Source organism: Giraffa tippelskirchi, chromosome 8 (genome assembly GCF_054371585.1).
Source record: "Giraffa tippelskirchi isolate mGirTip1 chromosome 8, T2T-mGirTip1v1.2.pri, whole genome shotgun sequence".
In the NCBI taxonomy this organism is placed as follows: Eukaryota; Metazoa; Chordata; class Mammalia; order Artiodactyla; family Giraffidae; genus Giraffa; species Giraffa tippelskirchi.
This window is the reverse complement of record NC_137282.1, coordinates 149,819,234-149,836,967: the sequence shown is the minus strand read 5'-3', so window position 1 is coordinate 149,836,967 and position 17,734 is coordinate 149,819,234. Positions and strand designations below refer to the sequence as shown.

Genomic DNA, 17,734 nt, shown 5'->3' with positions numbered 1-17,734 from the left:
GAAAAGCCACTGTCTTCACTGACATCTGATGAATAAATTACAGAGTACGTCTGTCTGCTTACAGCAGGTGCCAGGTCTTATGGCCACTTTGAGAAGTTCTGACGCATGTCCTGAAGGTCAGACTTTGTAAATGGAAACTGAAGTGCAAGAGACTGTATTTCCAGCCCAACTTCTTAAACTCTAAAATGCTCTAGAAATTAAAGAAGCATTTTATTAAATCAGCTACAGATTATGTACCTGTAAAGCAAATCAAAAGGCAAAGAGATTATTTTAAAAAGGACTTTCTTGGGAAGATTTTAACAGCATTCTTCAGGTGCAAGTCACTGGATAACTTTATGAGAGACTTGTTAATGTTTCTTTGGTGGGTATTAAAAATCAGGTTGTTTCTTTCAGGGCAGCAAGAAAGTGGCTATAGTTTGCAGAGGGCTCTAAGCACACATTGACTAGGAGAAAAGGGACAGCCTGGATTCAGAGAACAAATTTCCTTCATCTGAAACCTTGTCAGCAGATCAAATCTACCATGAATGACGACTTAGAATTTTGGAACTGAAAGGTCCTCTAAAAATCAGAATCCACTTCCTCTTTGGTCTGCTCGCCTCTCCACCTCCATGTCGCTTCTACCAAACTCTCATTCTTTTCCTGTGAGGAAATCAAAGGCCCAAAATGTAGCCAAATTTCTTTTATCTTAAAAATAATCTACTCAGACCCGTGTCCTCTTGCCCCACTCTCCAGTTCGAACATGTGGCATTTGATGTCTTTGAATAACCCTTCTTCCTCTCCCCAGGGTTCTGCTGGAACTGTGTGTTCCTGCTTCTGACTCTTCCTTCTCCCTGCATCACCTTCCCCTTCCATCCTGTCCTTGAAAGTTCCAGTTATCTGGGAGTCACCCTCTGGATCCTTCTGTGGGTTTACAGTTCCACTTGCGTCTTAATCATTCCTGCTGAGTAGCCATATTGTGTTAACAGTCACAGAGGGTATTGAAACCAGTATTTTCAGCCTCCTATGTATTCTCTTTCTCTCTCAGTGGGCGTGTGTGTATACCTGTATATATATTCTATAAACTCAGGAGTTTGTTCATTTTTTAAATTACACAAGCAGTCATTCTGTTAACTTCCTCTTCGAGGGGCTTGTCTCAAAGCCAGTGAGGTAGCCTTGCATTCCTGTCAGAGATTCCAGTTGCTAGGGGACGTTCTGTCAGCGAGGGTGAGAAGCCAGGGAAGAAGCCTCCTTCTCACAGAATCTCAGAACATCAGCAGAGAGTAGATGCTGCAGCATCTCAGAGAAGGTTCCGTGTACACCCATCCTTCTATAAGACAAGCTGATCCCTCTCCTGGGGGATCCCTCTGCCTTTAGTATATTAGAGAGCTGGGTGATGGTAGTCCTAGGGACCTAAGGGTATCTGTAGCCTTGCCCTTTTTCTCCTGAAGCCCCGCTTCTTCCTCTGAGACCAAGACTACCTTGCTGGGTAGTAGAGGCATTCTAAGTCAAATTAGGATGATCACCCTAAATCTGGTACCCTGGGAGCTCAAACAATAAAGAATCCACCTGCAGTGTAAGAGACCTGGGTTCGACCTCTAGGTTGGGAAGACCCCCTGGAGAAGGAAATGGCAACCCACTTCAGTATTCTTGCCTGGGAAATCCCATGGACAGAGGAACTTGGCAGGCCTCAGTCCTTTGGGTCACAAAGAGTTGGACACAACTGAGCGACTAGCTACACCCTAAATCTTGTTATACGATCTTTAACCACACTGAGTTGTCACGTAAAGTTGGGGAGAAAGCGGTTGGAAATGGGGAGGTAACTCATTGAAAAAAAGATATGATATTTACACATTTGGTCTGTTGGTTTCCTTATTGTCTAAGGCAATGTTGCCTCTTCCAGAATTCCAGCTCAATCCCCCCTCTACACACTTCCTTAACTTTGTTGTTTTTAAGGTTATTTGAAACAGTTGATTTTCTTAAAGTTCATATTCGATGTTCACTTCGTTCTTAAAAAAAATACTGCGTTAGAGCATTTATTATTTGTCTTTTTGTGGCAGGGAGGGCGGTTTCAGAGGGTGGGGACAGATGGCATCAATTTTTGGTCAAAGTTTTAGGTTGCTCGTGCTCAATTTTGCTCAGTAGCTTCTGGGGAACTTTAAGAGCCAATGAGACAAAATTGATGGCTGAAGGGACCAAAAAGGTGACTGGAGAGGTGTTTGCCACCATAAATGACTGCCCATCGCAATTTTCCCGAATCCCAGTGGCAAATAATTAAATACTGCATATAAATTGTTCTCTAATGGTTGATCAAATGCCCTGCCCTGTGCTATATAAACATAGCAAGTTTTTCTAACTCTATGTGTATGTATTACTGTCATGGTTAGTCTCTCCAGATAAAATAGAATAACCCCCAAAATGATAACTGCAACCATCCACATTAATTCTAACAAGAGGAAGGTCTCAGCATTCGTTTTCAGTGGCTCTGCAGTCTTGTATTGTTGTTAATTTCCTGAAAACTTAATGTTAGATGAAGTGTAATTGCAGATTTCCTTAAGAACCATTGACAGATACTTATCCTAAGTCGTAAGCAACTCACACTGTGAAATGTGTGCAAACATTCTAAGTTTCCTTCCAGAAGAATATACTTCAGCGAAACCCAGTATTCATCTTTTTTTTTTTTTTTTTTAATAAACAGGGCCATTAAAGCTCAAAGTAGAAGTTAGGAGAACTTCCTTTTGTTGTAACTTGATTTTTAAAAGAGATTAGTGTTGCGGGAACTTTCAGTGGTTTTCAAGGCGTGAACTACATCAGTCTGTGATGTGTCATCTTGGAGCCCTTACTAAGTGGCTACATTTGAATGATAGAGTAAAAGAAAAAAAAAAAAAAAAGTAAATTACAGTGTATTTAGGTATTGGCATTGTATAATGGAGAGAGGAGTTTGGTGTTTTCAGTTTTTTCTTTTTAATTGTTAGGTGGTCTATTTAGTGCAGCTGTGTTTATGTTTCCTAAGTGGTAACTGCCTGAACATGGTGACAAGTCCCTACATATGAGAAAAGGGATTTTGTTCAAAAAAATCCTGCCAATGTACTTTAACATGGAGGGTTGTATTTATCAAGGAGCAATGGCAAAAATGATTCTAGGCATAATCATCTAATGTAGCTGGTTTGCTCCATCAGCCTTTTTGACAACCTTGTTTAAAAAAAATAACAGATACTTTAAATGTTGCATTCACAGCAGAATAAACTTGGAAATGGTAGAATAATTTAGAATGGTCACATTGCTTTAACTAACATTTTGGCTAATTTAACTTCTTGGTTATTAAAAATGCATGCTTAAATCATAAATACAGATCCTGCAGAGAATAGTCTCTTAAAAAAATAAAATGAATATGCAGTCACAACTGCAGCAAAAAACGACCGTTGCCCATGAGAGAGAAAATGTATATATTAAGCAAATAACTGAATTAATCAATAATTTCAGAATTGCATGCAGCATATGAAATGTTTAGGTGCAAAGACTTAATGACTAGTTTTTGAGGCACTTTCTTTAGTGTTACATCCCTCATAACTCAAATTAATGTTTATTACCAGTCTTTCATATTGCCAAAATATTTTCATGAATTTGGATTAGAAGCAGCTTGTTCTGGCTTGTTCTGCAACTTTGTTTCAAGAAACGAAGTGATATTTAGAAGATTTTTGTATGTCTCAGAAGCCTTAATTATCTAACTTCTGTTGAAGGAAGACATAAGATCAAGTTTTGCTTCATAGTTCTCTAAGACAATAAGATTTTTTTCTACCCGAATTTTATATTACTACATAGATTATATGTATTATTATTATCTATGTATTAGATAGTATTACATCTAATAATATATAATATTAGATAGTATTACATATACATAGTATCTATGTATTAGATAATATGTATTATTATAATCTAATATTATTATTATTATTGTATATTCAAATAGTGATTCTTGTTTTGGCTGTTAAGTAGCTAGCAATCTAGATCTGCTTTAAATTCAAGAAGACACAACTTGGGACTTCCCCATTGGTCCAGTGGTTAGGACTTCACCTTCCAGTGCACAGGGTATGGGTTCCATCCCTGGTTGAGGAGCTGAGATCCCACATCCCTCACAGCCAGAAAACCAACACATAAAATAGAAGCAATATTGTAATAAATTCAACAAAGACTTTAAAAATGGTCCACATTAAAAAAAAAAAAATCTTAAAAAACAATTTAAAAAGACGTGACTTACTGGTCCATAACTCTTTAGGTTGGCATTTATTTTGGATTCTCAGACATTTGCCTGATGGCTCCTATTTTTTTTCTCCCCTCTTTCCACAGATTGGTCAGAGACAACAAGTGTTAGTCACTGAAGAATCTTTTGATTCCAAGTTTTATGTTGCTCACAATCGATTCTACGAGCAGGTAAGAGACACTCCCACACTCTCAGGATTTCTCCAAAATGAGAAAGAGTTCTGAAAGTAAATCAGTTTAAGCAAAAGAGACTTAAAGTAGCAGAGATTGGTATTGATAGCATCTTGTGGCAGGAAGGCTATTTTATAGCATCAAGCCAGCCAAGCTAACCTGGGGCTTATCTTTGTGGCTTAATCTACAAAACATTTTATCCAAAGGAGTAAGTGTGTTTTAGTCCTCATTCGTCTTTGATGGGAGCAGCCTCTGGCGTTGGGGAGTTTGAAACAGGCAGTTCTGACCGCCCCGGCCTCCCACAGCCTGGCACCGTGGAGGGAAAAGTTCTGTCCAGGGGACAGGAAGGATGTCTGTACCGGCGACATCAGCCTGGAAGGGCGGGGACTTCCTCTCCCTGTCTCAGCACTCACAGGCTTTTGGTTGGTTGGCTCTTTTAGTTTCAGGGTTTTATTTTTTTGTATTGCCTTTTTTTTTTAAACTTCCATTATAATGAAAAGTGCTGAGGGCAAAAGGAAAAGAGTATATTTCTTGGACTCAGCTCACATTGTGTGAACAACTTTGGAGACCAGAGTGAGGATCACACTAGTTTCACTTTGAGAATTTTCTTCGAGGCCCACCTGAAGGGGCTCCCCAGTCCCTGCCCGTCTAAGGCAGTGTGCTTTGCCACACCAGCAGCCAGACTTCTAGTTCAGTGTTTGGGATTGCACTTCCCCAGGGGGTAAAGCAATTCAAAAGTGACTGAAGCAAACAGTGCCTCCTTCAGGGGCCATTGGCCCTGGGAAGGGCCAAGGAGGAGGTGCCATAGGCCCCTCCTGGTTAGAGACGCTCCTAGGGGGAGAGGGATTCCTTGGGTCATCCCTGGATTGTATTTTCTTAATATTAGGTGGTTTTTCCTACTTTTTTGTTCCTCTCTCAGCAAATGAGAAGTCAACTTTTTTTCTGTGGATCACGGCTTGGGAAGGCTCTTCAGGCCAATATGGGCCACTCCGGTAAAGGATGAGCAAGGGAGGCCGACCGCCTGTGTTAGAAGCAGGGATGCAGGAGTGGGAGGGGCTCCAGCATGGGCTTCCGTGTGGACTCATCTCACACCGGGCACCGGGTCCTCAGGGAACGGGGGAGAGCGTTACAAGGCCCAGGCTGAACATGCCCTGGTCAGGCCCCTGTAGAGACCCCAGCTGAGGTGGTGGTGGTTGTTTAGTTGCTAATTTGCCTCTGACTCTTTGCGACCCCATGAACTGTAGCCCACCAGGCTCCTCTGACCATGGAATTTTCCAGGCAAGAATACCGGAATGGGTTGCCATTTCTTCTCCAGAGGATCTTCCCGACCCAGGGATTGAACCTGGGTCTCCTGCTTTACAGGCAGATTCTTTACCTACTGAGCCAGCCAGTTGAGGACTGATCCCAGCCCTCCATGTTTGAGCTGAGCCTTCCCCGTTTTTCATCTCAGTAATTGACTCCAGAGAACCCTCTTCCTCTTCAGGTCAGCCTTCTGCTCAGCTCTCTGGAGGAGCTGGATTATATTTTGGTAGCCTCTTTCCTCTTCTTTCTCTTGCCATTTGGGTTTTTGCCTCAGCAGGGAACTTTTTTTCCCCTTCATTTTAAAGGCGATGGCATGCCTCATTAGCTGCTTCCTCCAATTTAAAGCAGTGGAGCTTTTTCTAATTATTAAAACCGGAGGGGGAGAAAACACTGAGCCCTTCATTCAGATCAAGGCAGCAGATCAAGGAGAGTTATTTTCCCCCAGAATAGTACCAGATCTCCCAGGGACAGTTTACTCTAGAGATTTTCTTGTTTTATAAAAACTGATTTAAAAGGGCTTTCATATCCTGACACTACGGCTCTCTTAGTTCATTTGCTTGCCATGAGTAATCCACCACTCAGGTGACCTTTTTCCTATACTTTGATGAAGCAGTTGTACTCAGTGGTCATAAAGAATCAAACTCAGAAAGACCAAGATCCAACTTAGCCTCTCTGAGAAACTGGCTGTGGAATTTCTGGCTCTCATCTGACTTTTTTTTTTTTTTTTTTTTTTTGGTCTCTACAACCAAGCCTATCAAAGATTTCATAGCAATTATTTTTCTACAAAAGATGACCTCCAGAAGTAGAGATTGTATCTAGATATCAGAGTAGACTGCTGGGTCAGAATTAGTCTGTTTATTTTGGATTCTGACTTGAAAAGATTGGCAGGTAGCTCCAGTTCTGAAATAGAAGTGTGAGGGAGAACAAAATACATACGGGCTACCTGTAAGTCCCAGAGGAGGAGAAACATTTGCTGGAGTAAACAAGTACCTTGATCTGTAATCTCTAGTGGAAAGAGACCATCTGACAGTTTCCTGTGAGCCAGCCAAAGTATCCTTCAGAGGAGCTGGTCCTATGTGGACGCAGAACTAGCAAATACATGCATTTTATAACAGAGTGAAAGAAATGATGGCAACCATCAGTTAAAGAAGTCGTTTAGCTCCAAACACCAAGGTTTGAACTGTTGAAAAGGGGGTTGTGAAATGTTCTTCTTTTTCCCCCAAAACAACAGGCATGTGCACACTCACACGTGCACCCAAATATGCAGGCCTTAATTTAAAGTGGCTGCTTAAATCATGACTCTGACCGTGAACTTGGAAGGTTCCAAACGTATGAGGGTTTCATCGGTGTTGTCCCAGTTGTCTTCATTGCCTGAGACAGCTGAGAGCAGGATATCAAAGACCTGTTCACAAGTAACTGGCTGATGCCTGAGGGGTTCCGGGCCTGCCTTCCATGTGCCTTAGGACCATAGGCGTCCTGCAAGGAGTGAGCACTGTCTGCGGCCCCACCCCTCCTAGAAATGCTCTCCCTGTCTGCTGGATACCCAGATTTTTGAGCATCTGGAAGGTAGAGCCCACTTAAGATGGGATCCCCAAAGAGAAAAAGGACATTAAGGGACAGATGAGGAAATTTGAATAAAGTATAGACTTTAGTTAATAGTCGTACATCAATACTTTGTCCACCTCATGAGAAGAGCTGACTCACTGGAACAGACCCTGATGCTGGAAAAGATTGAGGGCAGGAGGAGAAGGGGACAACAGAGGACGAGATGGTTGGATGGCCTCACCGACTCAATGGACATGCATTTGAGCAAGCTCTGGGAGATGGTGACGGTCAGAGAAGCCTGACGTGCTGTAATCCATGGGTTCACAAAGAGTCAGACACAACTTAGTGACTGAACAACGACAATGCATCAATATTGGCTTATTAATTGTGACAAATGTATCGTAGCAACGTTAGGTGTTACTAAGAGGGAGACTGCGCCTGGGGTATGTGAGCCCTCTGTGCCATGTTAACTATAGTTCTGTAAATCCCCAACTGTTCTAAAATAAAATTTTATTTTTAAAAATTAAGTCTTCTGTCTTTTTTTTTTTTCAGGTTTTAGTACCAAAGAATCCCACATTCATGGGGAAAATGGTCGAAGTGGACATTTATGAATCAGGAAAACATTTTATGAAGGGGCAGCCAGTTTCGGACGCCAAAGTATACACGCCATCCATCAGCAAACCATTAGCAAGAGGAGAAGTCTCGGGTTTAACAGAGGTGGGTAAAAGCGGCCTTCCTCTCTGCCCAGCTGGTAAAAAGGCAGCTGTGGAAGCTCAGTGATTTCCAACCATGTTTCTGTTATCATGTACAGTTCCCTTTTTATGTATGCATGAGGCTTTAATCCTTTCTGACAGATTGAAATCCGAATTAGAAAGATGCATTTTTGCGGATGCCTATAGCTTTGCTTCTCTGCCTGAGGAGGGAAGAAGCTCTTTCTGCTTCTAGGCTAGAAGCAGAGGGCAGAAGCCATTATTTCCAGGTGAAAGATTTAATACCAAAGATGATCTGATCCAGTATGTTTCTATGTCAGTAGATTCTGAGTGGAAGTGGGTAAGGAAAGGGCCATTTTCATGTTTTGTGGAGATGGTCATAATATAGTAAAAAAAATAAAAATAAAAAACCTACCTACAGTTAAACAGGTATTAAACCATGTCAGTGTGTGTAGTTGTAGTGCCTTTCTCTAGCGTGTTAGCTGAGTATCTGCTTTAGTCATGTGGAGTGAAAATTAAACATTTTTTTTTTCTTTCTATAAAAAAGTAACCTGACCCCTATTTTATACCTTGGTAAATATGGCTGTTTGCCAGGCTCTCTCTTACATTTCATTGAGCTACAGCTGTAAAAGCTGATGGAGTGTGAAATGAAAATGTGTATCACATTTCTAAGCATCATTTGATGTCCTTTCTTCAACACAATTGTTAAGTGCTCCAAAAAAAATAAAAAGTAGAGCAATGACTTAACATTCAGAAAAATGATGAGTGATATTTATCTGGCTGTATAACTCCAGATTTGTGTTAGTAGATGTATTATCTCCCCCCGCCCCCACCCCAAAGAAATGGCAAAGGCATGTTAATTAAATGTTAGAAATAGTGACAAAGAGGGTCATATTATCTATATTCTCACCTATTGCATGACATTCTCTGAAATCCTGAAATGAGTGACACTTCTCATGAGCTTGACAAGGACATGTGAAGACTCTGTGGGCGTAGCCGTCTGACTGATGCGGGGTGATGTCGGCCAGCTTTTGTCGAAACCCTGCCAAGTGTGTCAGCCTGTTTGACCAGGAGTGAACTCTCCAACTTGATAAGCATAGAAATTAATGCTTTCTGTTGTTTAGAAAAAAATCATACATCATACTTGGGGGTTTGGATGGATGACCAGGAAGAAGCAATGAAATCCAGCATTTAAATTACATTGCTTTTGATATGTTAGGTAGTACTTCAGAAATTTTTCAAGCAAGTGACTTAAAAAAAAAAAAAAATCTGTTTTTCCTCATGGTATGTTTTACAGGATTGATTTTAAATTGCCACAGTGAAAAGGATTTAAGGCAAATAGCAGCAGTGGGCAAACTGTTATTTCAAAGACCCTGCCTGATTTAATTCCTTCATGTATGCCTATCAAAATGGCTGCTATTTTAAAACATCACATTATAATTGTATACAAATGAGGAAAAGCAGCACCCTTTCATTGGTTCCTTCACTGTAATGTTACTTTCTAAGAGGGCAGCCCCATTTAAATTCCATGGGCCAGCCTTTTCTGTTCTCCTCTGCCTCCCTCCAGCCTGGGAAATGGTGTCATCAGCTCCCCTACCAGCCCTCCTCTGGGCTGGGATGACCCTAAAGTCCTAGGTGAGATGAGGATAAAGGTCATTTGACTGCTGGCCCTTCTGCCCCTCTCGGAAATATAGGCTGATCTCAGGCATGAAGCCAAAGGGTTCAGAATATTGATTTGTGCGTTTACATTAAGGGGAACATCCAGCAAGCCCTTTATCACCATTTGTGACTTCATGTGAATTAATGAACAGAGTTTTCTGCTTCATTATTTGTCTGCTTTTAAAGATATGCCAAACTTGGGGTCAAAAAGCCTTCTTCAAAAAAGCATTTGTCCTGGTGTTACAAATGTTGTTGCTGATGATATGAACCAAAATAGATTAAACAGGAGAACAGCTTCCATTTTTATAGGATTTAGAGGAAGGCGATAGAGGTTATAATCCTGCCTCAGACATTTTGAGCCCTTTGAGCTCTGATAAAGGTGCTGGAACTCTTCAGTGAAAAAATGAGCTTCACTCTGTGGATGAAATGTGACCCTGGGGTCAAATAGACCTGAGTTTGCCATCTCGACTTGTCAATTTACTCCTCTGAGCTTTGGTTTAGCCTGTTAAATGGGGATAATCATTTCTTTCATGGGGTTGTTGAAAGGAAAGCATTCGATAGTGTATGTAAACCACCTAAAACTAGGCTTGGGACATAGTAAGTAGTTACTAAGTGGTTATCTCCTCTTTCCCCTAAATCTAGCTGCTTTAGAAACAGCAGACCCTGAAGGTGACCTTTGGTTGTTAATTGTTTAGCTGTGATTATGCAGGGCACATGGCATTGGTGGGGGGGGTGAATTTCTCTGATAGGGTCATCTATTCAGTGCCAAAGAAACTAATCCCATCAGAATTTCTATCTTCTTTAATTTTCTTGGCTTTTCCTGAGTTTTTCTACAGTAAATGCTTCCTCCTCCACACATTATAAAGAAATCTAGAAAAGCCAAAGCATCTAAAGCAAAATACTGTAAAAGAAAAAAAGTGTTTCCCATAGTAAATGTGTTTCCTTAATTGAGAATATTATGATTATTCTTTAAGTCTTTAGCCCTACGCTACTTTGGACTTATTTTGTCTCACTTCAGGTACCATTGACTTCTGATAAAACTGAGAGAGGTCCAACAGACTAGGGGAAGAACACAGGCCAGGTGGGAGTTACGAGATCTGGATCATAGGATTCTGGTCTCTGCGGTAATAGACTCTGTGACCTTCTGTACATCACTTAGGTTCTCTTGACCTCAGTTTTCTCTAAGACTGTTTGAAATATTTCATCTGACAAAAACGGATTCAATGCCTACCCTGTGGCAGGACTTTAAATTCTGTAAATATTAAGAGAATAAGGCCTCAGTTCAGTTCAGTTGGTCAGTCATGGACTGCATGAACCGCAGTACACCAGGCCTCCCTGTCCATCATCAACTCCCGGAGTCCACCCACACCCATGTCCATTGAGTCAGTGATGCCATCCAGCCATCTCATCCTCTGTCGTCCCCTTCTCCTCCTGCCCTCAATCTTTCTCAGCATCAGGGTCTTTTCAAATGAGTCAGCTGTTCACATCAGGTGGCCAAAGTATTGGAGTTTCAGCTTCAGCATCAATCCTACCAATGAATATTCAGGACTGATGTCCTTTAGGATGGACTGGTTGGATCTCCTTGCAGTCCAAGGGACTCTCAAGAGTCTTCTCCAACACCACAGTTCAAAAGCATCAATTCTTTGACGCTCAGCTTTCTTTATAGTCCAAGTCTCACATCCATACATGACTACTGGAAAAACCATAGCTTTGACTAGATGGACCTTTATTAACACAATAATGTCTCTGCTTTTCAATATGTTGTCTAGGTTGGTCATAACTTTCCTTCCAAGGAGTAAGCCTTTGAAAAAACAGAGGACTAGGTCCCTCTCCCAGAGTTTCTGGTTCAGTTTTGGGTTGGGGCCCATGAATCTGCAATATAACAAATTCCCATATACTGCTAATGCTGCAAATCTGGGGACCACACTTGAAAATCACTGTCATAGAAGTGAAGTGAATAAGGCCTAGTTATTTTCAAATAATGATAGTTATGTAAATGCTCATAGCATGGTGGAAAGGAAAGCTTCTGTAGAGTCGAAAGGTAACTGTCCTCTAAGAAATTATATTCTAATAAAAACAGCATATAGTAACCTTTTTTAATGGTTATTCCTATTCCTCCTTTCAGCTTGGTTAGAGGAATAGAGGAAGAAGAGGAGACTAGGATAGAGAGACAAAAATTGTCTGATTATTTTTAGAGAAGATGGGAGCCAAAAATGCCACCTCTATCCAAATAGGGAACATTTTTGAATAAGTATTCTTTAAGGATAATTAATTTCAGAAAAAAAGCTATGTAATAGTTATCCTGTGGATAGCACTATAGGGTTCAAAGGGGTAAAAACATAAAGGACAGATGATGCGTTTTGCTGTGAACACTGTCAGGCAGCTTTGTTCTTAGGATGAAGAAGAGATGGGAGAAGGCAGAGGACATGTACATTTTCATAGATGTTCTACGATAGTTGGAGAAGAAAATGGCAACCCACTCTGGTACTCTTGCCTGGAAAATCCCATGGATGGAAAAGCCTGGTAGGCTACAGACGATGGGGTCGCAAAGAGTCGGACACAACTAAGCGACTTCACTTCACTTCTATGATAGTGATTCTCAAGTGTGGTCCCCAGATTTGCAGCATCAGCAGTATATGGGAACTTGTTATAATGCAGATTCATGGGCCCCAACCCAAAACTCATCCAGAAACTCTGGGAGAGGGACCTAGTCCTCTGTTTTTTCAAAGGCTGTCTGGATAATACAGATGCACACTGAAATTTGAGACTCACTCTTCCAGGAAAATGATGCCCAAGTAGGGGAAGAGTGTTTGATATTTGTAAAAGCAGTTTTACTATTTTAATGTAGTAATACCAGACTTTTTATATACCAGAGTGAGCTTACACTAGGTACAAAAAGAGAGAGGAAAAAAAAGGATGAGAAAATGGACAGTGTTAACAGTCTTCCCCTTGTTCTAAGAGGTGTTTGAGCTGTGAGTCTGCCTTAGGAATACCAGGGAACGTGAGCACTGCTGCTGCTTGGTAAAGACGAACCAGATTCACTGCTGATGTTGCTTCTCCTTCTGTGGCCCCTGTTAACACACATCACTTGAATCCTCCCATTTCTTAGACGCATACTCAAGAAGTCAGAGCTATTTTGTGCCTTGCAAAAGAGAGAAAAGAAGAAAATTCTCTCCTCATTTTAAACTTAGAAGTAAGCAGTTTTATTCCAAAGTTTTCCTCCTTTTAGGTTTCTTCATGTTTGTAAAGAATCACTTTAAAGAAAGAAGAGGCAGAGTAACTTTCTGAAAAGAGCTCGAGTCTTGGCGTCTGTCAGGTGTGGGTTCAGACTACAGTTCCTACCCTCCAGTGTTGTACAGCACACCTCTTCAGTCCAGTCTCTCCATCTGTAAAACGGAGATAAGCGATCTGCAGAAGATTACATTAGATAATGTGGACAACATACCCACTGCATAGTATGTATGTTAATATTTGATAAAGGGATGCAGTAAGTATTCCTTTAAAAATCAGTGGTTTAAAGACTTTTATTTTAATGTCTTTACTGTTCTAAGTGGTACATCACTTCCATTGGTCTTCACCATCCAGCACAGTATAGCAAATAAGAACATGGATTCTGTATTTTGATCATCTGCATTTGAATCCCTGTTTTACCATAAGAAACAGAGCTTGGGCCACTTATTCAACCTCTTTCTAACCTAGTTCTTGCTTCTGGAACTGGGGAATAATAACAGTACCCACTTCATAATATTTCCATAGAAATGACTCAGCAGTCAATAAATGTCAGCTCCTGTCACAGTAAATGTTTGACACTGATAATAATTATCATTATAATTTGCAGCACATGCTAGAGCATCATTTTACTTTAGGCAATGAAGGTAGAAATTGCACAGTCTTGTATCATTGCAAATGTTGTGCTCATCAGCCATTGATTTCATACAGGATGGCAGATGAAACCAAATCAATTTACGGGTTCCTCTACACAGTGAGAATGACAAATTCACAGAGAGAGACTCATAGCAGTCTTATAGTACTGACTGTTCTTACTGACAGGTGTTTCTTTCTCTTATTCCTTTCACCGCCTTTTAAAGAAGAATATTCTAGAATGGAGACCAGGACCTGCCCTGTTTCTCACAAGTGAAGGGAAGGCTGCCCCAGGGCCCCGGCTGTCACCTGTTTCTCATCTGCCGGGACTTTGATCCTAATAATGGATTCACTTGAGCGGTCAGATAGCTCAGCACCAACGCAGCCGAGTGCCCGCAGAGAGGAAGTGGGCGTTTTAAAGGGTGGCATGGTTTGCCTCATTACCAGACAAAGGGCCAGCAGGATATTCAGGTGTACTGAATTTTATGTACAAACTATACTATATTTTCAGAGCTTTGACCCTTAGAAAAGCATCATTAAAATGCTTTCCTCTCCATCTAACATTCATTTCCAAAACCACTGAAGTAAAAGGGTCTATTAGTTCAGGGCCAGATTTGAAAGTGCATGAAAACTGCATTCATGAGGTTAAGAAATGGCTTAATAATTAAGTTAAAACAGTTGAAAGTAGATCTAATTTCAAACAGATCAGCTAACCGTGTTAGAAGCAAACGAGGGTGTGTTCCTTCCTATTTTCCTTCCACTCCCCCCAAGATACTGGCTCCAATCCCAAAGCAGTTTTTCCTAGTTTTTCTTTTTTCCTTTTTAACTTCATATAAAATTGAATTCTTCATTGCCCATATGTTAAATCGGTTTCACGGTGAAAACTGTAGCACATTTAACATTTAGTCCATTTATTCCTTTCTTATGGCTTCTACTTAGTTTCATTTGTAGATCTGTTAGGGTGTATTTGGGTTTCACAGTCTAGATATATAGCTTTTATTCTGTGCTCTTGAGCTGAATTTATTAGGGATTACAGCCTAACTCGTATGATTATGTCAGTTCAAAAGGCCTTTAGTATGTTAGCAGTGCCTTCCACTCACCAGTTTGAGTACCATCCACAGTATGGTCAGAGCAAGCTGATGCTAAACAGTTAGCTTTCATTTCACTTGTATCACTAACTGTGTGACCACTCATGGTAATTTCCCCCTCCCGAGGCTGTGGCCTGGGCATGGTGAGGGGAGTTGTGTGCATCAGGGAAGTGACTCGGTGATAGTGATGACAGCTGCCATTCACTGAGCCTCTACTCTGTGCTGGGTGTCGAGGCTTCTTACCTGTGTTCCCTCTACTTATCATTCCAGCCTGGATTAAAGCAGCAAGAACATTCTAAGTGTTCTTTACACGGCTGTGCACACTCACAAAGAGGCATCCTAGGATGAGGCTGGGTCCTCGGCATCCTTTGTCCACATGACGGGAAGCAAGTGCAAGGGGCAGTGGGCTTGAGGCAAAGGCGGGGGGAAATCCCAGAGCAAGGAGGGGCTTAGGGTGAGAGAAAAGGATTAGGCTCCCGAGCCTGAATGACTCACACGTTCAACCCACAGGTAATGCCTGGCCTCTTAGGCTATGTCTTAGCACTTATTGAACATATTATCCTAGCACTGGACTACATATTGGAGATAGAAGTAATAAATATGGTCTTAGCTTTTGAGGAGATTTTAGTCTGGATGTTCTTCTGATAACGCTACTGTTCTGTTGTGACCCTTGTTGGGAGGGATTGGAGTGAAAGAGTCCTGTGGGTGTGCACTGGCTACCCAATGTGACATCACTGCTCTGGTGATGAAAATTTTATAGGTGATTCTCACCAAATCTAAGGTGTCCAGGACTGCTCTTTGGTGCTCTCATTTGGACTACATTTCTTTCCTTTCAAAAGTCTTGAGCTTTTTACTCAGGCATCAGTGAGCAGTGCCGAGTATGATCACGTCTCGGTTTGTCTGGGATGGTCCTGGTTTACACCCACTGTCCTGGTATAATTAATAACAGTGCCCTTTTTTCATTCTTCGAGGGGTCCTTGTTTGGATGATAAATTAAATGGTCCTCCGATCAGTCTGTAAAGTAGATCCAGCACTATTCCAATCACTGCTTGGGGTCAGAAGTCTAAGGTGTGATCCTTGCCCTTGAGGAGATGGAAGTGTAGTTAGGAAAGGAAGACAGGTGCTTTTTGAAAAAAATCTGTAATATATAAGGTGATAAATGAGATGACATCAGACCATAAGAAACTGGAAGATGGGAGACCCTTGTAGAGTTGAGGGATCAGCGAATATATGAATCAGGGTTCCCTAAAGACGAAAGAAAACAGTTAAACAGAAAGGGGTCTAAAAAGGGATACTGAACAGTTCACAGAATAATTAGAAGGGCTGCGGAGCAGATCTTTGCTAAGTTTTCCAGAAATAAGACCCAAAGTACATAGAAGCTGCTGGTAAGAGATGTTGCCTCTGCCCCTCTTGCCCCAGCAAGACAGAAGCCCCAAGCTCCTGTCTACTTCCCCATGAAGCTTGCTTCACAATCCAGGTCTCAGACCTGCTGCATCTGAGTGTGGAACCAGGGCCTCAGATTTGCACCAGAAGGACAGAGGAGGATAGGAAGATGGAACATGTTTCCTGGAATCTGTATCAGTGAGGTGGAATTTACAGTGTGGAAAACACCAGTCAAGGGTATTCACACAGTTCCCACTGGAGAGGGTGTCATGAGTCTGATGGGATTAGAACTGGACTGCAAGATAAGAAGGCCTTAATCAGGCAAGTGAAGGAGAAGATTCTTCTCAATGCCAAAGGAACATAAGTCAGTGACAGAATGAGCAGGAATGAATTTGGCTTTCTTTGGGCATCTGTAAGTAGACGTGGGCAGTTGGGCGCAAGTGTAAAATAGTGTTCATTGTAAAGAGTAGAGGAGCCTGGCTGGCTCTAGTACGTGGGGTCAAAAAAAGAGTCAGACATGACTTATGACCAAACAACAACAGCAGCAGCATGTTATACTGGGTTGACTAAACAGCTCATTTGGGTTTTTCATACGATGTTACAGGAAAACCTGAATGAACTTTCTGGCCAACCCAATACAGTAAAGCACATGTATTAGTCTATGATAAGTTAGGCTGTGCTGCGGTAACACATTAACCCTGAAATCTCAGGCTTAACACAGGAAAGGTTTATTTCCTGCTCTTGACTGCAGCACATCTAGTACCATTTATTGGGTGATCTTGAATCAGGGCTTGTCTGCTCTATACAGGCACTCAGGGACCCGGGTCGACTGCCTAGAGAACCAGCTCTTCACTGCCTCAGCACAGGAGGGGCGTAGGGTGTTTCTATTTATGTCCATTGGCCAGAAGTATTCACATGGCCTAGAGTTTAGGAGATACACACTTCTGTATGAATAAAATATGAGGGAGTACTGGAAGTTTCTGCCATGCACGTTGGAAGGTTTTTGAGCATGAGTGTAATGGTGGAAGTTGCCTGTGTGAGCCAAGTTCACAGGAGCAGGGCCACCCCGTCTGCTCGGTTTACCACCAGTTTTGGGTCATAGCACAGCCCCTGACTCAGAGCTGGTGCTCGGTACACATTTGTTGAATGAACTGGACTCTCACTGATACGCATGGTAGGATGGAGGGTTTCTTGACCAGAGGCAGGGAGGTTAACAGTGCATGATAGGTTGATAATCTTCAAGTCCTTCAACTTAGGACATTAGTATATTCTTCAAAGGCTAAAAAAAAATTTCAGTCAAGCCACTCAACCTGCTCTTTGAAGTCATTTGACATCTTGATAAGCAGATTGCAAAAGCCTCTTTTTAAATTGATAATAATCTTGCAAGTTTAAATTCTTTTCACGGAAACTGTAAGGATGAGTACCTTAGAGCCAGGCATGCTTCTAACCATATATTTTCAGCCTATTTCTCCTGTCATGTTCAGAGTACTAACTTTGAGTTGTGCCTAAAATAATAGAACCATGAATACCTTCTGTTTTGTAGCATAGTTTGTCACATTTTAAATTTAAAGGGCTTCAGAGAAAGAAATTCTCTCCTGTCCCTCAATCTCCCCAATGCCATTGTATTAAATTACTGAGAAACATAAATGTACAAGCCATGTGTCAAGTCAACAGTTATCTGGTAGGAAGTCAACCTGTAAAAGTAAGATCTGGTAACTTTCAAATTTGCCACCACTTGAGAAAGAAGTCCGAAGGACAAAAAAATAAAAGCCAAAA

At 41.5% G+C, this 17,734-nt stretch overlaps 1 protein-coding gene across 44 annotated transcripts in view; it reads left to right on the top strand.

The window, feature by feature from the left end:
- Positions 1-17,734, top strand: part of CDKAL1 (CDKAL1 threonylcarbamoyladenosine tRNA methylthiotransferase) — a 918,695-nt gene that overhangs the window by 595,246 nt on the left and 305,715 nt on the right. For 38 of the 44 annotated variants that reach the window (XR_014061588.1, XR_014061589.1, XR_014061593.1 and 35 more), the window contains 2 exons: positions 4,327-4,410; positions 7,810-7,974. Coding sequence is in view for 33 of the 44 variants with exons in the window: in XM_081518030.1 (XP_081374156.1) it covers positions 4,327-4,410; positions 7,810-7,974 (249 nt within the window). In the remaining 11 variants the exon portion in view is untranslated. Of the gene's footprint in view, positions 1-4,326; positions 7,050-7,809; positions 7,975-11,077; positions 11,426-12,337; positions 12,525-12,855; positions 13,427-17,734 lie in introns of those variants that run through there. The other 6 variants (XM_081518043.1, XM_081518045.1, XM_081518050.1 and 3 more) reach the window with 3 other exon arrangements.